Source organism: Chanodichthys erythropterus, chromosome 23 (assembly GCF_024489055.1).
Source record: "Chanodichthys erythropterus isolate Z2021 chromosome 23, ASM2448905v1, whole genome shotgun sequence".
Lineage (NCBI taxonomy): Eukaryota > Metazoa > Chordata > Actinopteri > Cypriniformes > Xenocyprididae > Chanodichthys > Chanodichthys erythropterus.
Window position 1 is genome coordinate 2,484,596 of NC_090243.1, and position 23,822 is coordinate 2,508,417.

General features: G+C 36.2%; 1 protein-coding gene and 1 pseudogene across 1 annotated transcript; one reads left to right on the forward strand and one right to left on the reverse strand.

The window, feature by feature from the left end:
* Nucleotides 1-2,984: 2,984 nt before the first annotated feature.
* Nucleotides 2,985-11,981, reverse strand: LOC137013828 (interferon-induced protein 44-like). Its single transcript, XM_067377798.1, has 7 exons — nt 11,887-11,981; nt 10,302-10,335; nt 4,770-4,974; nt 4,469-4,615; nt 4,206-4,377; nt 3,768-3,868; nt 2,985-3,638 (listed from the first exon to the last, which is right to left on the reverse strand). The coding sequence occupies exons 1-7, from the start codon at nt 11,927-11,929 to the stop codon at nt 3,468-3,470; spliced, it is 873 nt and encodes a 290-aa protein (XP_067233899.1). The 5' UTR covers nt 11,930-11,981; the 3' UTR covers nt 2,985-3,467.
* A 1,917-nt stretch (nt 11,982-13,898) lies between these two features.
* LOC137014424 (E3 ubiquitin-protein ligase TRIM39-like) lies at nt 13,899-20,074 on the forward strand (annotated as a pseudogene).
* The last annotated feature ends 3,748 nt before the right edge of the window (nt 20,075-23,822 follow it).

Here is a 23,822-nt window from a genome sequence, read left to right on the forward strand (position 1 = left end):
TGTCTGGCTCTGCCCCTGTTTGGCTAACTGTGTGATGTTTGTGTGTTGCTGTGTTAAGAGTTTAGAAAAAGTACTTTAAGTATTGCTAAACGCTTGTTAGCAATTGGAAAAAAAAACAAACAACTGTATTAATTTCTCTACCCAGGCAAAGGGATTGTTTTGCGATCACAGCCAAAATGTTTTCAGTTTGATGCAGGACATGAACAAATAAAATAGTAAACATTGAATGCATGTTAAGACTTAAATAAAAATAAAATAAATAAAAAAATAGATTTTTGATGTTCGGGGAGTATGAAGAGGATTGCCTGGCAAGGTATACAAGATATATCAGTCTGGGGTGCGTTTCCCGAAAGCATCGTTGGTGAACCATGGTCGTAAGTCCCATTGAACTCTAATGGTAACGACGGAACTTGCGACCATAGTTCGCTTCGGGAAACGCACCCCTGGTCAGTCCGCCCTCCGTCGCGACTCGAGTCAACTCCAAAACATACCGTGCAATCAGATTCGTTTATTTCAGTGACGCAAACAGCGTCACTCTAGTGCGGCGAAAGTCCCTTCAATATCAAAAAAGACTGCGCACGGGAGACCCGAGAGTTTGTTATGGAAGCCCGTTTCCGCCACTAAAAAAAAAAAAAAAACGCCACTTAAAAAAAAAAAAAAAAAAAAAAAAGCCACCAAAAAAAAAAAAAAAAGATTAATTGCGACTTTTTATCTCAGAATTGCGAGTTATAAAGTCAGAATTCTGAGATATAAAGTCGCAATTGCGTGATATAAAGTCAGAATTCTGAGATATAAAGTCGCAATTGCGTGATAAAAAGTCAGAATTCTGAGATATAAAGTCGCAATTGCGTGATAAAAAGTCAGAATTCTGAGATATAAAGTCGCAATTGCGTGATAAAAAGTCAGAATTCTGAGATATAAAGTCGCAATTGCGTGATAAAAAGTCAGAATTCTGAGATATAAAGTCGCAATTGCGTGATAAAAAGTCAGAATTCTGAGATATAAAGTCGCAATTGCGTGATAAAAAGTCAGAATTCTGAGATATAAAGTCGCAATTGCGAGTTATAAAGTCAGAATTCTGAGATATAAAGTCGCAATTGCGTGATATAAAGTCAGAATTCTGAGATATAAAGTCGCAATTGCGTGATATAAAGTCAGAATTCTGAGATATAAAGTCGCAATTGCGTGATAAAAAGTCAGAATTCTGAGATATAAAGTCGCAATTGCGTGATAAAAAGTCAGAATTCTGAGATATAAAGTCACAATTGCGTGATAAAAAGTCAGAATTCTGAGATATAAAGTCGCAATTGCTTGATAAAAAGTCAGAATTCTGAGATATAAAGTCGCAATTGCGAGTTATAAAGTCAGAATTCTGAGATATAAAGTCGCAATTGCGTGATATAAAGTCAGAATTCTGACTTTATTTCTCGCAATTGCGACTTTATATCTCAGAATTCTGACTTTTTCTCACTACTGTGAAACGTTATTTCTCACAGTTCTTACTTTGCTTGCGTTTCCTTTCATTGCGACTGACCATCAGGATTACTGCTTTGTTATTATTATACATTAAATAGAGGACATCATAAAGGATTATTTTTAGCGCCGATTTACCAATAAAGAAATATTGAATTTACTGGATGAGACACATATAGATTAGTCTCCGGACATATGCATTACGCAGGAATATGCATATAGTGTTTCCACGGTAACCTTGTACACAGCGTTTCAAGGAGAAAAAACAGCTTTTACTGCCATCTAGTGGGCTTAATACTAAAACAACCAATACCTATCATGTTTCATTAACTTTGCAACTCAAGGGTAGAATCATGCAATTCTGCAAATTACAGTCGAGGTATTTGGACAATAAAAGTTGTTTTTAACAGAATGGATACACTAATGAATTTTACACGATAATAACAATATCATAATAATCATAAGAAGAAGAAGAATCAGCTGTGGCGGAGGCGCAATAAATCAGACAAAGCTGAAGTGGAACATTTTAATACATCCAACAGCTTCAGACTTCACGGCAGCACGTCTATCGTTGGATGCACTGTTACAGACAGAGATACTGACCATCAGTTAATTGCGAGAAAAAAAAGTCAGAATTCTGACTTTTTATCACGCAATTGCGACTTTATATCTCAGAATTCTGACTTTTTATCACGCAATTGCGACTTTATACCTCAGAATTCTGATTTTTTTTATCACGCAATTGCGACTTTATATCTCAGAATTCTGACTTTTTATCACGCAATTGCGACTTTATATCTCAGAATTCTGACTTTTTATCACGCAATTGCGACTTTATATCTCAGAATTCTGACTTTTTATCACGCAATTGCGACTTTATATCTCAGAATTCTGACTTTATATCACGCAATTGCGACTTTATATCTCAGAATTCTGACTTTATAACTCGCAATTCTGAGATAAAAAGTCGCAATTAATCTTTTTTTTTTAAGTGGCGTTTTTTTTTTTTTTTTTTAGTGGCGGAAACGGGCTTCCATAGTTTGTTCTATTCAGCCGTGAATTCAGTTTTAAATGACCAAAAACATTAATTATTTACTTTTCGCTGTTGACTCTCTTGTCGCTTTGCTAACGTCATATCTGCCCTTCTCTGATTGGTTTACTCCGCTTCCTGTTTGCTCGGACTTGCTCCGCCAGACTCATCCGCTGGTACAGTGGTGAGGCTGGATTTTCCAGGCAATGAAGAGGAAAACATGCTTATTAAAAAAAAATAATAATAAAGTTCATTGTCAATTTAGTTAATAAAAAGTGTCCATCACTGTTTAGTTTAATTTAATAACATTTTCTTTTTTCATATTTACAATTTAAAGATGTAAGCTACAACCTACTGTAAATCAGTTATTATAAAACAGCAATTTTTTTATGAGCACACCCAAAATATTCACTCAAAAATGAATATGTTGGTCCAAAAAAGATCCAGCACATAAATAGTCAACTTGTAATAAGCAGTTTATTCAGTACACTGAGGCATCACCACAGACTAAAATCCTCATAGCTATGTTTGTTACTCAATTTCAATTTCTGCATTTTACATTCATGGATTTAGCATGCACTTTTATCCACAGCATCTCAAATGAACAAAAGCAATTTGGAGAATTGAGAAGGTAGAACAAGCAAGAACAGAGGTAAAATGCCAAGACAATATATATTTCAACATAAATTTCAAGAAAGTTATGCTTTCTCTCAATCTGAATGTACCCATTGCTCCAGATACCCAAATTCACTGTTAGGACTGAATACATGTATTGTCAACAAAAATAAACAATTCAAGATTAAATAGGATTTATTCATCAGATCTCAATAAGCAAAGGTTATTTCACTCATAAATGTTTTGAAGGATCAAAAACGAAATTCAAAGAATTACCCACTCCAAATGCATTACATGTGATTTTGTGATGCGATTTATTTGCATTAATTACTATATATTTGTGATTTTGTCAGTATCTTTCACAGTCCAACAATCTATCATCAGCAACCTGAACAATCTGTTCAAGTGCCTTTAGTATCAGAACATCAATGTCATCGTCTGTGTCAATCTCCTCATGGTAGTTCTTCACTGGGAAGATGTTTGACATTGGCACACCTGTTTTGATGCTGCACAACTCCATCTGGACAGGAGCAGAATGTTAGATCAGAAAATTAGATGTGGCTGTTAGACAAAATCAAATCATGGGCAAGGTGTACTTTGCCATACATAAAATTGAAACACGTGTATGTCTTTGGATGATATCACATACCTTCTCTTTGATCTTCTTGCTACTGTAGATCTTCCTTAGATCTTTTTTGACCAGCGGACATGCTTCATCCACTTTGGTCATGACAACCACTTGAGGAATCCCTAAAGCAAATGGAGGCAATGTCAAGGTTTTATAACAAGCCTTTTTTCCCAACAAAATTGAGCACATTCAAGACAGTTTGTTGAAAGGTATATACATATCTACATAACTGACCCACATACATTGTCAGGGTTATATAAATAATTGAAATGGTGAGCCTGACATTCCCTCTTTGCACTTGGCATTACAATGCAGCCTGTATCTGAATTTTGTCCACCTACACATTGAAAAACACACACAAACCCAACCCACTTTATGCCCACTTCTCTCTCCCATGTAATGTAATGTATGTGAACTTAAGAATAAAAATCATAATCAAACAATCCAGGGCCAGTTTACCCTTATCCTTGATTCTGTGGCGGATGATCTTCAACTTGTCAAAAAGTCGATCATCTGTGAATTGGACTGTATCTGCGGCTATGATGTAAACCAGGCAGAAAGCCTGATCGGAAAGGGCAGGATCACAGATGTAATGTTGATCTTGATAAGTGAGTGCCTCCCCTTCATTGAACTAGATGAGAAAATTAGCAAAGTATGTTAAACGTCAAAACCTATTGCACACATGCAAACTTTGTTAAAATGTTGATGTAGTGGTTTATTACTTTATAGCCGTCCTTCACATGGCCAAACACAGCATTGATGATGTCATCTGTATGTGACCCAGCCAATGCTTCAGGTTCTAAGCCCATTATATCCTTGAAGACGAAGGGCAAACATTTTTTCCCACTTCTGATGGTGAATCCTGTGAGCTACAAATCAAGACAAAATATAGAAGCACAAATATTAGCGAACAATTACCAAGAAATCCTCATATGATTAGCTAAAATGCTTAATGCACATGAGTAGGTCAGCTGACATTTCTGGGTATTTTGAAAAAAAAAACATGCAACTACAAATACCTACTTCTTGTGTGAAACTACGACTGTCACCAGTAGGTGCACTAACTGTTGCTCTAGAAGAGATCCGTCCTTGAAAGACACTATCGATGGAGTTAATAAAGCTGGACTTTCCTGCTCCAACTTGTCCAGCTACCAGGATCTTGATGTCCTTTACATTTTGATCACTTGGAGAAAAATTGTCCAGTTTTTCTTTCAGAACTTCTTTCTTTCTGTCAAAACAAAATACAATTTTGTGCCCTAACTTAACTTGAAGCAGATTTGTTAAATATGGCAAAAATTAGTGGAATACAGTAGCATTACAAGATTTATTTATTTTTATTTTTTTATTTTTTTAGAATCTATCATGTTTGTGGGCCATACTCTATTATGGAAGCCCGTTTCTGCCACAGTTGATTAAAAAAATAAAATTCTGTAAGTCATAATAATGAGAAACTTTCTCATAATTATGACTTAGTATGTCATTATATTGAGAAAGTTTCTCATAATGATGACTTAGTATGTCAGAATAATGAGAAAATTTATTTTGAGTTATTTTCTCGTAATAATGACTTAGTATCACATAATAACGAGAAAGTTTCTCGTAATAATGACTTAACATCTCATAATAACAAGAACGTTTCTCGTAATAATGACTTAGTATCTCATAATAATGAGAAACTTTCTCGTAATAATGACTTAGTTTCTCATAATAATGAGAAACTTTCTTGTAATAATGAGAAACTTTCTCGTAATAATGACTTAGTATCACATAATAACGAGAAAGTTTCTCGTAATAATGACCTAACATCTCATAATAATGAGAAAGTTTCTCATAATAATGACTTAGTTTCTCGTTATAATGAGAAGCTTTCTCGTAATAATGACTTGGTTTCTCATAATAATGAGAAAATATCTCGTAATTATGAGTTATTTTCTCGTAATAATGACTTAACATCTCATAATAACGAGAAAGTTTCTCGTAATAATGACTTAACATCTCATAATAACGAGAAAGTTTCTCATAATAATGAGAAACTTTCTCGTAATAATGAGAAACTTTCTCGTAATAATGAGAAACTTTCTCGTAATTATGAGTTATTTTCTCTTAATAATGACTTAAAATCTCATAATAACGAGAAAGTTTCTCATAATAATGACTTAGTTTCTCGTAATAATGAGAAACTTTCTCGTAATAATGACATAGTTTCTCAAAATAACGAGAAACTTTCTCGTAATAATGACTTAGTTTCTCATAATAACGAGAAACTTTTTCGTAATAATGACTTAGTATCACATAATAACGAGAAACTTTCTCGTAATAATGACTTAGTTTCTCAAAATAACGAGAAACTTTCTCGTAATAATGACTTAGTTTCTCATAATAATGAGAAACTTTCTCGTAATAATGACTTAGTTTCTCGTAATAATGAGAAACTTTCTCGTAATAATGACATAGTTTCTCAAAATAACGAGAAACTTTTTCGTAATAATGACTTAGTATCACATAATAACGAGAAACTTTCTCGTAATAATGACTTAGTTTCTCAAAATAACGAGAAACTTTCTCGTAATAATGACTTAGTTTCTCATAATAATGAGAAACTTTCTCGTAATAATGACTTAGTATCACATAATAACGAGAAACTTTCTCGTAATAATGACTTAGTTTCTCATAATAACGAGAAACTTTCTCGTAATAATGAGAAACCTCTACGTATGCGCAGAGCAGTGACACGCTAGCAACATCCGCTGGTCAAATGCGAGAACTCCGCATCCATGGCACGTTTAAAAGTGTAATCTATAATATCATTAAATAAATCAATTATTGATAAATTATCAGTAGCCTATATGAGACGGGATATAGTCTTCATTTGTAACATTCATTTGTATGTTTATGTATGAACAAGCAGAAACAGAGTGGTGATCCATGGATTTCAAACAAATAGAGGAATGATAAGTCAGCACAAACCTACATATCCAACTCTGTTAAAGAACGCTTCACCTCGAAAGCTATCTTTTACATACATGTATGTATGTATTCTAATGAGTCATAAACATGTTAAAAGGTGTTTTCTGTAGGAATATCCCTGGAATGCAGGTTTATGACTGGGCAAGTTATAGGATCGGTTTATATTAGAACAGCTTTCCAGCGCCTAAGTCTAGGTAAACCCAGTTAAAGTTAACGAATAAATGTCATATTCCTTCGTTAATCTGATAGTTTTGAAAGCCTTCGCCTTCATACAGCAGTTTCCACTGTTACCACGGAAACCACTTTGCGTTCCACCTTCTCGTGCGCATGGAAAAGTATTGAAGATATACTGATAATTTATAACTGATGTTATTTAATTATACTATAGACTGCACTTGTATATTACACTAAATTTAACGAAAACAGAAGTGCACAAATGCAGAATGTGCCATGTTTGCTGTTCTCACATTTACGAGACTTTGACCAGCGGATGTCGCTAGCGTGCCATGTCCTTCTGCTCTGCGCATGCGTGGAAGTTTCTCATTATTATGAGAAAGTTTCTCATTATTATGAGATACTAAGTCATTATTACGAGAAAGTTTCTCATTATTATGAGATACTAAGTCATTATTACAAGAAAGTTTCTCGTTATTATGTGATACTAAGTCATTATTACGAGAAAGTTTCTCATTATTATGAGATACTAAGTCATTATTACGAGAAAGTTTCTCGTTATTATGTGATACTAAGTCATTATTACGAGAAAGTTTCTCATTATTATGAGAAACTAAGTCATTATTATGAGAAAATAACTCATAATTACGATGAATCTTCTCATTATTCTGACATACTAAGTCATTATTATGAGAAACTTTGTGAGAAATTATGAAAGTTTCTCATTATTATGACTTACAGAATTATATTTTTTTACTCAACTGTGGCGGAAACGGGCTTCCATAATAATAATAATTACAGTCATAATGTCTCAGGTTATGCATGTAACCATGGTTCCCTGAGAACAGGGAATGAGACGCTGCATCAGAGAGCTAGGGGAATGCCTTCGCGTGAACCGGTGTCTGAAACACATATTCAATCTCAGCAATATCATATTGACCAGTGACAGCCCATGACATCATAACAATGCGTGCGACCCGGATTTATATAAGGGGTGCCCAACAACATGTCATCCGCTTATTGTCTGAAGGGCCTGTAAGCAGGCGGGCCCCGAGGCATGGCTAAAAGATGCAGCATCTCGTTCCCTGTTCTAAGGGAACCATGGTTACATCATGTAACCTGAGACGTTTCCTTACGAAAGGGAACTCAAGCTGCGTCAGAGGGCTAGGGAAACAATATACCCACGCCGCCATGCTGAGGGGAGTGCATGCCACGCATGGCAGTGACAACTGTCAGAATCTGGCAAATTCAAATGAAATGCCAGACCCACTCACCCTACGGGTCACAAATGAGCAGTCAGTGACAGGCCTCCCAGTGGACAAAGCCTCGGCTACAAGCCTCAAAGCGGCCTCCGTATCTTACAAATGAAGGCCTGCCAAGGCCGCACAAAGGCCGAGAATCAACCACTTCAAAGGAAAGGGGTCCCTTTAAGGAAGTGTGGCTAGGGGCCAGAAGGAACCCCAGCCAGTCCCTTCTCAGGGGAACGCAGTCAACCCCGAATGCCACCAGGGAGGCTGACCTGGCTTCTAGCTGAACTAGTAACCTAGTTTGCCAACAACCTGTCTCTAGACACAGAAATTTCACGAAGAGACATGCAGAAAGAGTGACTGCAGAAAGGGCAGTAGACCAACTCAGACCTGGGCCTGTATGTATATAACTTCTCAGAAATGCTCTTAAGAATAGTCTTAAGTTTTGACTTAAGTGTCAAAAAATTCTTAGTAAAGAGTAGGACTTTTCCTAAGAGACTTTTAGAAAGAAACTAAAAGCAACTTTTAGTAAAGTGTAAGACTGATTCTTAAGTGCTCACTTAAGTGTTGTGAACTAAGGACTACAATGATGTCAACTCAAAATGGCTGCCCTCAACCTCTGAATCAGCCAATAGCGAGTCTGCAATGGTGAAGTCATAGCAGCACAGCACCAATCATTTAATGTTATTATAAAAAACAATAACAAAAAAAACAAAACACACAAACCTTTTAATATTTAAATTTATTTAAAAGCAATAGCTTTGCATTGTGCAAAATTATCACAAATTAGTATTGATGGTGTGGAATCTTTTTCTATTGATATATGTCTCCTCATTTACAGTTAGAGCAATGATGTGTCATGAGTTCATCAACGGCTCCAACAACTGCAAGGAAGCCCACAGTCAACATAAATGTGGCTTTCTTTTGCCACATGGTTTAATGGTCAGTTGGAAAGTAATGAACTGCCATAGAGTACTGCCATAGACAAATGTGATGTCCAGCCATATGAAACAATTGCAATTTTATATAAATTGCAATATATTTTGAACAAAAGTGCATTATATACAGTACAGTCCAAACGTTTGGAACCACTAAGATTTTTAATGTTTTTAAAATAAGTTTCATCTGCTCACCAAGGCTACATTTATTAAATTAAAAATACAGTAAAAACAGTAATATTGTGAAATATTATTACAATTTAAAATAACTGTTTTCTATTTGAATATATTTCACAAAGTAATTTATTCCTGTGATGGCAAAGCTGAATTTTCAGCATCATTACTCCAGTCTTCAGTGTCACATGATCCTTCATAAATCATTCTAATATGCTGATCTGCTGCTCAAGAAACATTTTGAACAACGGTTCAGTTAGCCATCAATAACGTAATTTGTGTTTGTATAATTTATAATATCAATACGGTAGTAATTTGTACCGGCATTTAAACGTTAAACTTTATTTATCTGACATATTTACTACTGTTATAACAAATGTTTGGTAACGTAAATATACTTACATTTGAAAGCATATTGCCCGCTAACGTCCAACATTTTTTTAAAACATTTTTGAACAAGATTGCAAAGCTGCACGCATAGGATTGTGGGTGATTTGAGAGCGCGAAGGATACACATATGCATCCTTTCCTGTGTATGGGATATTTTTCGAACGAAGGACTCAGTCCTTGTTTGAAATTCCGAGGATCCTCGACATTGGAACAGTCCTTTGACGGATGTCGATGACGTAGCATCCTCGAAATTCTGGCTTACGAGGATCCTTCCTTGACATTGAGAAACGCCTACAGCCTACGGCACAGAGGCTCTGGTGTAGGTCCGACGCAGAAGTATAAATCAGCCTTAACGAGCTGCCATGGCAACTGTAGTCCGCCGGCTAAACGCGGGACAGGGTGGCTAAGAGGAATAACTCACTCTCTCTATCCTCCTCAGCCATCTCCTGCTCGGCTGGAAGTGCACTCGCAGCTGGACCTGAGGATGCAGAAGACGATGCATCCTCTCCTAGCAGCTCACTCTCGCGAACCGAACAACAGTCGCAACATTCCCTAGTCTTTTTTTTTTTTTTTTTTTCAAACTAAAATCTACATATAGTTCCCAAAGAAAGTATTGTTTAGTGTAAAACATGCTGAAGATTAGCAAACAGGAATGAATAGCTTACCCCCAGTCAAATTTCCTCCATGGTTTATCCAGTTCTAAAAGAAAACATAAGCAATTAAGTTACAATAAACATTATTTGGTAGTATCTCTATGAGAATGAATCTATGGTGTGTACATATGTGTTCTGTATATATATATATATATATATATATATATATACAGGGGTTAAATTGGGCCGGGGCCACATGCCGGCACATAGGCTTACGAGGGCTCAACATAGGCTACGCTTGTCCGGGACTGCGGGACAAGTGGATTTTTTGAAGTGAAAGAGAATTTTACTTGCCTGACCAGATAAGTAGCTTGATTAAAATGTCAATAACAACCAAAACGCAAGAATGATTAATCTAGTTTAAGAGGCGACTGATAGTGGATGTACTACTGGCGGTGATACTGCGCTGTTGAGGATCACGTTAACCTCTTGAGGAGAATTCAAAACAAATGAGCTCTGCTCACACAAAGAAACTCAGTTATCATGTTGCAATAAAAATTTAATGGGGTTTAGCTTGCTATTTACGACATATGATAAAGTCAAGCATCACACGACCGAAAGTGCTGAATATCACCTCGATTGAAATTGACACTGATAATTTCATACAACAGTTCAATAAACAAGTAGTTAATATCAATCACTTACGTTTTAGATGCAATAATCCTGTTTTTTGTGCTATTGTAGCAGCGAAAATAGTTCCAAACAAAGCAGAAGCAGCGCATCTCGCAGCTCAGCTCAGCCGTTTTGAATGATTCAGCGTTTTGAACGAGTCGGTTGAGTGAAGATTCAATCGCCCATTCATAAACAACTGCTTCATTCTTGATTCAGAGTGAATCGTTTGAATAAATGACTCAGTGGCTCACTCATTAATATCTACTACCATGTTTAAAAGTATAAATTCCCCACCAGCATTTCTTATTTGTTTATTCAAAAATATTTAAAGAATCTAATAACATTTTTGAACGCAGTTGTACTTTTTCAGTGTAAATTATTTAATTTGGTAACAGCCTTATAGCCTAGTGTCTTACTATTTTAATTTATCAAATGTAAGAATATGAAATAAAAGATAAAAGATTTGAATAATAATAAATATTTTTTTTTCCAGACAAGCTACTTTTTTACTCTGACAAGTAAATGACCAATTTAGTTGTCCAAAGGACAAGCACAAAACCAGGCTTAATAGCACTGTATTTTGTATTTATATTCTGTCCTGTAGTGGTAGCATCACTCTTATATTTGATACTGACACAAAGGAGAAGGCACAGAAATATTTTATTGTCATCAGATGTAGCTTTCACACTACCAGCATCTATAGAATGATTTTGATCAGCATTTTATTGTTCATAGCAGAGGGCTCTCTCAACCTGTTATATTTTAGTTTGTCAAATGATACGATTTTGTAGTCTTTGCATACACATGCACCCCTCGAAATCCTGAAACCACAGAGCCCCTCCACATAACAAATCCCAATTTAACCCCTGTATATATATATATATATATATATATATATATATATATATATATATATATATATATATATATATATATATATATATATATATATATATACATTCAAATGGAAGAAACACCCTCTCACCTGGATTTGGTTGATCCACTTGTTTTGATTCTGATTGTCCCATTTTTTGTTTGTTTTCCCCCCTTCGATATATGTCAGCTCTGTCCTGGAACACAGTTGACTTTTATTAAGCAAATGAACTCAGACCTGCAGCAGATCCGTTATATATACTTCTCTCGATTTCAGTTTCACTTTCATTTTTGCAAGCTGCACTGTATACCGCATAATGACAAAGCAAAAAACTGATTGTTGATAACCTTAATAAAGCTGAAAAGGTCTAATATATATATATATATATATATCTATATATATATATACATACACACACACACACATACATACATACATACTTAATTGTATTTAAAATACATTCATTTCATGATAAGTAGCCTACACTAAAATATGTCTATACACAAATATAGCTATTTCTTGCTTCCATCGAGCACAAACTTAGCATACTACAAATTCATTTGTAAAGTAAGTATTTTACAAATGCAACTGGGGAAGGATAAAATATACTGTATATTCGTCTTTAAGAAAGTACACTGGCTAGGTTCTTAATTCCATCTACAACATGTTTGAAACTTGTTAAAAAATATTATCATATCGATATTTACTGAGCACAAAAAAATACTTTAAATATGACCAACAAACAGCCCAACTAGTTTTGCAGATGAATGAGGCAACTCATCTTATGATTCTGTAGATGTATGAAGGCCATATGAATGTTTGTCTGTGGGGAACTTAAACAAGGGCACTGTAACTATGACATGAGACAATATCACATTCTGTGTATAGATATTTGTTTGCTCCATTGCCCCTAAAAGTGTCTGAAGTATTGTAATAATAAGATTTTAACATAGGACTATAGGCTCCAGAGTGTGTGATCAGTGAAGGGAGTCAATCTCTCCTCAACGTACTTTCTTACTTACAGGCTGTAAAATGGAATTAATACGACAATCGATTTGCTGTACTTTTGCCAAGCAACCAAATTTGCTAAAGTGCACACTACTATTAATCTGTGTTGCAGATTTGGCACATTTCTCAGAAGGAAACCTTTAGAGTCTAGAAGCTCATTGCAGCTAAAGACACAAATATATACCATATATTCATATATTTTAAATCTGAGAATGATGAAATTATTTTAAGATGATTCTGTTTTTGTGCAAGAAAATGTAAAATATATTGCGACTTTTCTCTGCGATTCGTACACAGTGCACTTAAGTATACTTGGAATAGTTTAAGTAATTTATGGTGTGCCACAAATACATTTAGTTATACTAAAGTACTGAACTAGCACATGTGATCCTTCATTAACGAATAACTACACAGGAACAAATGAGTAATGAATTATTAACACTATATTTATTAATGAAGGATCAGTATCAGTGGCGGACTGGGACAAAAATTCAGCCCTGGCACTGTAGCCACACCAGCCCACATTTTACCACACCCACGGACACGCGCATTTACACTGTACAGGTGAAAAAAGTACACTTCCATAATGTACTTAAAGTGCTATTTTCACACACTAATTTTGTTCTTTAATATACTAAAAAATTCTTCTTTAGTACTTCTTAAGATAATGTTAAGAACATCATAGTGTACTCAACCGTGCTATTTTTAGACACTAGTAACCACTTGTAGTACTTGAACCCATAACACTTCAAATACAGAGATAGTATATTAAAAGCACATTTTAGGTCTAATTCATGGTGTCTCAAAATAGCACAGTTGAGTAGACTACAATAAATAAATAAAATGTATTATTATTATTAATACATGTTTTTAGTTTAATTTATTGAAAGCAGTTTACTCATCTACTTAATATGAAATAACATTCTGTTCGTGCTGCAAACTCGTAACATAATGTTAAAGGAGACTACACTTTGAAACCTTAAAATGAATACAATTTCTGTAATTGTTTAACCATTTTGAAATAATTTGTTTGTTCATGGAGCCATCGGATTTCAACTAAAATATCTTAATTTTTGTTCCAAAGATTAACGAAGGTCTTATGGGTGTGAAACGACATGAGGGTAAGTAATAAATGACAGAATTTTCATTTTGGGTGAACTAACCCTTTAAACAACATTATTTTTTTAACTCTATTGTCTGATTCATTTAATCTAACGGATTAAACTCTATTTGGCTATAATAAACTGTAATGAATTAGTATGCATTTTTCAAGTTTTTTAACCATTTCAGATTTTATATGAGACCAAACAGGTTTTGTGTCCTGTGGCTCTCTTGTGGACAACATCAAGGCCAAAGCATACTTCGGCCATCCACGTCGTCTGTGCACCGTTTAGCCCTGTGTAATTTTCGTCATCATGGTTTGCGGATGGGTTTGCAGACAGGAACCCTCCAGATGACAAAATTACGCAGGGCTAAATGGTGCGCGGATGCGGATGGACGAAGTATATGTTGGCCTTGATGTTGTACTCTGGTGTACCAGTGATCTGGTGTATCAAACTTCAGCAGCTCAAAATATGGCCTTCAACTTTCATTCCCATTGATTTAAATGGCTAGCTTTAAGCAATTGTTAGACTGCATCAAAATTCCTTTAACAACTTTAGGAAAAAAGTTACAATGGCAGATAAACTTAAATGTATTTGTGTCAAAACTAGCAAAATGTAAAGTTGCTTATTATAGGATCACCCTGTGGACTATTTGGTACACGGTCTCATTTTGAAACTATATACAAACATGAAGCATGAACAAACTATAAACAAACATGGTACAAGCATGATATGTACCGTGTTTCATGCAAATTGGACCAAGGTCTATGAGAAGTTGGGATTTTGATGTGAAAAAAACTTGTGATTTTCAGAAAATTCAAAAAGGAGGAAGAATTTTCCAATAAAATTTTCCAAATAAAAATTTGTAGCACTTGACTCAAGGATTTAGATGGGAAAAAGACTTTTGACTGTAGTCTAGCCCTTATGGTTGTAGAGTTCTGAAGTAAAATGCACAAGTACTAATTATAGTGACAATTAGTGTCACTGTGTGTGGACGTCCCTGACCCCTGGATCATCTGCTGCATGTTTTAAGTGTCCAGTAAGAAACCATCTAACAATAACCCAAAAAACACTCTGGAAACCTCCCATAACCACTTACTTTTATAGTGATCTACGAGCTCTCTGAGTGTTGTATTAATCTTGAGATCAGGTCTGTGCTTGAATGTCTCTTTACAATATGGACAGTTGCAGGTCTGGCTGTTGTCCCAGCACTTATTCAGACAGGTCTTGCAGAAGTTGTGTCCACATGGAGTGCTGACTGGATCAGTGAATACGTCCAGACATATAGAGCACCGAAACTCATTAGAAAGTGGAGACCTGGAGGATGATATCGCTGGAAAGAGAAATGATGAAGATAAATCTCTTGCACTTTAAGTGAAAAGTCAAAATGTTGTTGAGACAATGTCCTAAACTGACAAAGCTTGAATCCAGACAACAGGTTACTTATAAGTTAAAATTTCATATAGATATGATTGGTTATTAACAGACCTGCAACTGTCCATATTGTAAAGAAACATTCAAGCACAGACCTGATCTCAAGATTAATACCACACTCAGAGAGCTCGTAGATCACTATAAAAAGAAAAGGCGTGAGGAAAAACCTGAAGTTTTGTGTGACGTTTGTGACGAAAGAAAGCTGAAAGCCCTGAAGTCGTGTCTGTTTTGTCAGAGCTCTTACTGTGCAACTCACCTGGACCCTCATTTGAGAGTGGCAGGTTTAAAGAAACACAAAGTGATGGATCCCGTGAGTAATCTGGAGGACTATATATGTCAGAAACATGAGAGACCTCTGGAGCTGTTCTGTAGAGATGATCAGAGAATCGTGTGTCTGTTCTGTACTGACGGAGACCACAGGAACCACAAAACTGTTTCTTTAGAAGAAGTGAGTACTATAAATACTAAAACTTCTGTACATTCAGTGATAAATCTTTAAAAAGAGGATGAAGGTTTGAAAATTTGAGGCTGCTATTTCTAGACCAGGACAGAAAACTGCAGCACGTGTGTCAGTGCAACAAAGTGCTGTTACTTGTTTCAAATGTGATTGGCCATTTACATTGAAGAATATAAAATAGAAATCTCTGTTATGATAAATGTGTCAGTGCTGTTCTCTGTTTATAGACTCAGTTGATGGTTCAAGACACGCAGCAGATGATCCAGGACAGAGTCAAGAAAATTGAAGAAATCAAACACTCAGCAGAAGCCAGAAAAGTAAGTGGTTATGGGAGTTTTCCAGGGTGTTTTTTGGGTTATTGTTAGATGGTTTCTTACTGGACACTTAAAACATGCAGCAGATGATCCAGGGGTCAGGGATGTCCAAACACATTCAGTGGACGCTACAGGTGCTGGTCATATAATTAGAATATCATCAAAAAGTTGATTTATTTCACTAATTCCATTCAAAAAGTGAAACTTGTATATTATATGCATCATTACACACAGACTGATATATTTCAAATATTTATTTCTTTTAATTTTGATGATTATAACTGACAACTAAGGAAAATCCCAAATTCAGTATCTCAGAAAATTAGTGCAATTGTGAAAAGGTGTAATATTGAAGACACATTCTAATCAGCTAATTAACTCAAAACACCTGCAAAGGCCTTTAAATGGTCTCTCAGTTTAGTTCTGTAGGCTACACAACCATGGGGAAGACTGCTTACTTGACAGTTGTCCAAAAGACGACCATTGACACCTTGCACAAGGAGGGCAAGACACAAAAGGTCATTGCAAAAGAGGCTGGCTGTTCACAGAGCTCTGTATCCAAGCACATTAATAGAGAGGCGAAGGGAAGGAAAAGATGTGGTAGAAAAAAAGTGTACAAGCAATAGGGATAACCGCACCCTGGAGAGGATTGTGAAACAAAACCCATTCAAAAATGTGGGGGAGATTCACAAAGAGTTGACTGCAGCTGGAGTCAGTGCTTCAAGAACCACTACGCACAGATGTATGCAAGACATGGGTTTCAGCTGTCGCATTCCTTGTGTCAAGCCACTCTTGAACAACAGACAGCGTCAGAAGCGTCTAAATACAAAAAGGACTGGACTGCTGCTGAGTGGTCCAAAGTTATGTTCTCCGATGAAAGTAAATTTCAGAGTCTGGAGGAAGAGAGGAGAGGCACACAATCCACATGTTTGAGGTCCAGTGTTAAGTTTCCACAGTCAGTGATGGTTTGGGGTGCCATGTCGTCTGCTGGTGTTGGTCCACTGTGTTTTCTGAGGTCCAAGGTCAACGCAGCCGTATACCAGGATTTAGAGCACTTCATGCTTCCTGCTGCTGACCAACTTTATGGAGATCCAGATTTCTTTTTTCCAACAGGACTTGGCACCTACACACAGTGCCAAAGCTACCAGTACCTGGTTTAAGGACCATGGTATCCCTGTTCTTAATTGGCCAGCAAACTTGCATGACCTTAACCCCATAGAAAATCTATAGGGTATTGTGAAGAGGAAGATGCGATATGCCAGACCCAACAATGCAGAAGAGCTGAAGGCCACTATCAGAGCAACCTGGGCTCTCATAACACCTGAGCAGTGCCACAGACTGATCGACTCCATGCCACACCACATTGCTGCAGTAATTCAGGCAAAAGGAGCCCCAACTAAGTGTTGAGTGCTGTACATGCTCATACTTTTCATGTTCATACTTTTCAGTTGGCCAAGATTTGGGATTTTCCTTAGTTGTCAGTTATAATCATCAACATTAAAAGAAATAAACATTTGAAATATATCGGTCTGTGTGTAATGAATGAATATAATATACAAGTTTCACTTTTTGAATGGAATTAGTGAAATCAACTTTTTGATGATATTCTAATTATATGGCCAGCACCTGTAATTGTCACTATAATTAGTACTTATGCATTTTAGTCCAGAACTCTAGGGCTAGACTACAGTCAAAACTCAGCAGAAGCCAGAAAAGTATAAGTGTGTCAAATTATAGCTATAGGGTTGATACAACTGAAAACTGTCAATGCTTGTAACTCCACAGCTTTATCATCAATGAAGTTCAAAAGCTTACATATGCTTAAAATATCATTTGGACATTAAAAAAACATGGCTGCCAGCAGCCAATCAAGCCCCAGAAGCTCAAAATGGCCAGCTGATATGAAAATTAGTTTTGTTTTCATGTTTGTTTATAGTTTTAAAATGAGGCTGTGTACCAGAGAGTCCACAGGGTGATCCTATAATAATCAACTTTACATTTCGCTAGTTTTGACACAAATAAATTTAAGCTTATCTGCCATTGTAACTTTTCCCTAAAGTTGTTAAAGGAATTTTAATGCAGTCTAACAGCAATTCCTAAAAGCCAGCCATTTAAATCAGTAGGAATGAAAGCTGGAGGAAACTTCCTTAAAGAAATGGGTTATATTTGAAGAGACATGGCAAGTGTATTACCGTTTCATCTACATAAGCCATTGGTGCTTGGACATAGGTAATCTATATTTAATAACTAATAATTTGTTGATTACTCTGGCCCCCAGAGAAACACAGAGAAGGAGAAAGCAGCCCATGTTGAGCTCTTCACTGATCTCAAGCACTCCATTGAGATATTTCAGACTGAACTGCTGGAGATGATGGAGGAACAGCAGAAAGCAGCAAAGAAACAGGAGGAAGAGCTGATTAAAGAGCTGGAGCAGGAGATCACTGAGCTGAAGATGAGAAACATTGCAGCTCTCAAACACTGAAGATCACCTCCACCTCCTACAGGTCAGTCTACATCTGATCACCCTTGTCAATGATAATGCAGTATATGACACCAGAACACTCCTCATGTTGAAGGATTTCTCCTCTCTCCTGCTGTAGATTTACTCATCCCAGTGCAACCCTAGAAAAAAACAGGAACTGGCCTGAGATCAGTATGAAGACTGATGAGAGTCTGCAGACTCCGAGAGCTCTGATTAAACTGAAGGACACTTTAAAAGGGAAGCTCATGCAAACTGGTATCAAATACACCAAACAGATACATAAATTCATCATCTTTTAATTTCAGTAACGTAGAATTAGTCTGAAATTAGAGATGTGATCATGTCTTTGTGGCTTATTATCATCACCTCACAATTTTCTTGAAGAAAGCACATTTCCATCTCAAATTTCACAAAACATGTAAAACATGTATAGAAGAGAAATGACAAGAAGTAACATTTATCTAATAACTCTGTGATTGTTTGCCCTTTCAGTTGTTCCATCAGTATTTTGTGAATAATTTCCTAAGAGTGAACAGTTCAGTACAAATCAGTAGCAGCTCAAGAGACAAATTTTAAATGTTTTATGAAAAACCACAAAAGCAGACAGTCAAACTGAGAGACATCATTGGTTTAAGGAGAAGAAATGTTCATGAGAAGATTGATGTGTTTGTGAAACAGTGTAGCAACGCTCAGCTTCAAGATCTTTTTCTTTCTCATTGTACTAAATTATTTAAATATTACCTTAAAATTTGACTATAATTTAACATAAACATATCTCAAAGATCAGATGATGTTTTATTGTCAGGTGTCTCTTTGGTGTTGAAGTGGATGCAGCAGTATGCAGGTATGTGTGCTGTCTGACCTACAGTTTACATTCATATAGGCTTCATTACTGCACTGCATCTGATTAAAAACTGGATTATACTGTGAATTTGTGTTTCATATTCTTTGTTTTCTCAGTGGATGTGACTCTTGATCCTGATACAGCTAATCCAAACCTCATCCTGTCTGATGAAGGAAAACAAGTGAGACATGGAGACATTAGACAGATACTCCCAGACAACCCAAGGAGATTTGATCCATATGTAAATGTCCTGGGAAAGAAGGCATTCTCCTCAGGGAGATTTTATTTTGAGGTGCAGGTGAAGGGAAAGACAGACTGGAGTGGCCAGAGAATCCATTAACAGGAAGGCAGTGATCCCACTATGTGCCAGTAATGGATTCTGGACTGTGATTCTAAGGAATGGGAATGAATATAGTGCCAGTGCTGATCCTTCTGTCCGTCTGCGTCTGAGAGTGAAGCCGCAGCGGGTCGGGGTGTTTGTAGATTATAAGAATGGTTCGGTCTCCTTTAGTGATGTGGAGTCCAGCTCTCTTATCTACTCTTTCACTGCTCAGTCTTTCATTGACAAACTCTATCCTTATTTTAGCCCACATCCAAACAATGGAGGTAAAAACTCAACTCCACTGATCATCACACCTGTCAATTACAATAAATGAATTTACACCATTAATATCAAATACTTGATTAAAACAGTTATTTATGTTTAGAAATATTAATTATAAGCTGCTAATCAAAGGATGAGAACGAGTTTACATTAAAGTGAATCTGAATAAAGACATGTTCTGACATTTTTTGTACTTTTAATTTGATTAATTGTTTAAGCTGTTGTATTGTACTCTGCCCTTAGAGACCATGCATGCATTATTTCTTTCTTTCATTCTTGTTTTCCTGTGATTTTGAATTGATTTTCTCATGATCTCAACATAACATATGACAATATAAACCAACGGTTTCCTATTGGACATTCATTAGACATTTGATCCTTTTCTACAATATTAAACAATATGTATAATCACAAAAAAGTGGCAGTTCATGCTGTATCTTGTTTAGATCATGCACAGTATATGTTCATATATATTATTCTACAGTATATGTGACCCTGGAAACCCTTTTTTGAACCCTTTCAAGCTTTCGATTGATGTATGGTTTGTTATGATAGGGCAATATTTGGCAGAGATACAACTATTTGAAAATCTGGAATCTGAGGGTGCAAAAAAATCGAAATATTGAGAAAATCGCCTTTAAAATGGTCAAATGAAGTCCTTAGCCATGCATATCCACTCACAAAAATAATTTTTTGATATACAGTGGTGTGAAAAAGCGTTTGCCCCCTTCCTGATTTTTAATTTTTTTGCATGTTTGTCACACTTTAATGTTTAAAGTTTTTAAATGGGAAAACAAAATCCAAACTCACATGGCCCTGTGTGAAAAAGTGCTTGCCCTGTTAAAACATAACTGTGGTTTATCTAACTTAACTCAGTTTCTCTAGCCACACCCAGGCCTGATTACTGCCATACCTGTTTGCAATCAAGAAATCACTTAAATAGGAACTGCCTGACAAAGTGAAGTAGACCAAAAGATCCTCAAAAGCTACACATCATGTTGAGATCCAAAGAAATTCAGGAACAAATGAGAAAGGAAGTAATTGAGATCTATAAGTCTGGACAAGGTTATAAAGCCATTTCTAAAGCTTTGGGACTCCAGTGAACCACAGTTAGAGCCATTATCCACAAATGGCAAAAACATGGAACAGTGGTGAATCTTCCCAGGAGTGGCCGGCCGACCTAAATTACCACAAGAGCGCAGTGACGACTCATCCAAGAGGTCACAAAAGACCCCACAAGCACATCCAAAGAACTGCAGGCCTAACTTGCCACAGTTAAGGTCAGTTTTCATGACTCCACCATAAGAAAGAGACTGGGCAAAAATGACCTGCATGAGACGAAAACCACTGCTAAGCAAAAGGAACAAAGGCTCATCTCAGTTTTGCCAGAAAACATCTTGATGATCCCCAAGACTTTTGGGAAAATACTCTGTGGACTGACGAGACAAAAGTTGAACTTTTTGGAAGTCGTGTGTCCCATTATGTCTGGCGTAAAAGTAACACAGCATTTCAGAAAAAGAACATCATACCAACAGTAAAATATGGCGGTGGTGGTAGTGTGTAGTGGTCTGGGGCTGTTTTGCTGCTTCAGGACCTGGAAGACTTGCTGTGATGAATGGAACCATGAATTCTGCAGTCTACCAAAAAATCCTAAAGGACAATGTACGGCCATCTGTTCGTGACCTCAAGCTGAAGCGAACTTTGGTTCTGCAGCAGGACAATGATCCAAAACACACCAGCAAGTCCACCTCTGAATGGCTGAAGAGAAAAAAATGAAGACTTTGGAGTGGCCTAGTCAAAGTCCAGACCTCAGTCCTATTGAGATGCTGTGGCATGACCTTAAAAAGGTGTTTCATGCTCAAAAGTCCTCCAATGTGGCTGAATTACAACAATTCTGCAAAGATGAGTGGGCCAAAATTCCTCCACAGCACTGTAACAGACTTATTGCAAGTTATCGCAAACACTTGATTGCAGTTGTTGCTGCTAAGGGTGGCCCAACCAGTTATTAGGTTTAGGGGGAAAGCACTTCTTCACACAGGGCCATGTGGGTTTGGATTTTGTTTTTTTTTTCTTTATAATAAAAACCTTTATTTAAAAACTGCATGTTGTGTTTACTTGTGCTATCTTTGATTAATATTTAAATTTGTTTGATGATCTGAAACATTAAAGTGTGACAAACATGCAAAAATAAAAAAATCAGGAAAGGGGCAAGCACTTTTTCACACCACTGTATGTGGTGTGAGAAGGAAATTTACAAAATATCTTCATTGAACATGATCTTTACTTAATATCCTAATAATTTTTGGCATAAAAGAAAAATAGATAATTTTGACCCATACAATGTATTGTTGGCTATTGCTTCAAATATACACGTGCGACTTATGACTGGTTTTGTGGTCCAGGGTCACATATGGACTGCATCGAGGTCCAGGTACCAATGGCTCCTGACCATGTAAACACTTTAATAAATAAATAATTTTTATTTAATCAATATTTTTACAGAAATTATACCAGAAAGCAGAAAGAGTACACATACCAAACTGTCATATAACTTAGGATGGGGAAAAAAATTAAGGTAACGCTTTATTTTACAGTGCTGTAGTTACACGTTACTTACTATAGTAATAACAGTAAATTATTCATAATTACAACAAGTACTAACCCTAAACCTAACTGTAACTCTATAGTAAGTACATGTACTTAATAATACTCAGTACTTATTTGAGTAATTACAATGTAACTACGGCACTGTAAAATAAAGTTTAACCAAAATTAAATGTAATAATTCTTGTGCTGCATGTGCTTCTGAGCTATATACCCAGATATCAACAGTGTCAGACCAGATCCGGTTGGTTATTTTTGAGTATTTGTCATTGGTTTGATTTGTATGCAAAAATCATGCACTTTTAAGTGTTTCATGAGTTCACACTTACAAATAATCAGAGTAAAGTAGTATGCAAGCTCAGTATTTTGGCCCAAACCAGGCGAGTGCGTGGAGATGGGGTGGTGGAGGGATGCTGAAAACCCTGGAGAAACATGCTGATTGGATAGATAATTGATTGCTGAGACACATTAAAACAGTTCATGAGAGTACAGTGTTTCAAGGTTTCAACCTTTACGGAGCTCTTAAGGGATGTGGTGGTAGAAAAAAATTGGGATGGGAGGAATTTGTTTTTCCTTCCTTTAAAACACTTTTGCGTTCCCTCGCAAAACCATTTGTGAACTCGGACAAACACTTCGCTGGCTGGCAGTGTTTCAGTCAGCTCTGTACGTTATTAATGCACACAAATAATGTATGGCCAATAGTTAGAACTTGGACTCAGATATAAAGAAATGCGATCATTACCCACAACGAACAGCCATAACACAACTAACTTTTTTAGCTTGTGTGTATGAAGTTAGCATGACAACAACTAATGCTGTGTTACACTCCACGGTCTCCCCTACTAAAGCGCGCATACACAAGTAAAGTGGAGGCGGAGAAAGAAATCCTCATTAAATCAATGTTCGTTGTTATTTAGGGGTGAGTCTTTATTCTAACGTTTTAATGGATTGCTAAAGAAGAAATATATTTAGCATGCCCAAGCATGTATTACACAATCTATACACTAGGGGGCAGAATTGTGCTATATATAAAGAGAACATGAAATCTAACCTAAAAAAAATAATAATATAACATTTGACAGTAATAACACTCATTTATCTTTTGTATGCTGTCAGACATTTGGTAGGTGTCAATCTAAAATCAAAAATTGCTCAAATAGCTCATTAGTGGCATTCATGAAAAGATGCGCATACAAA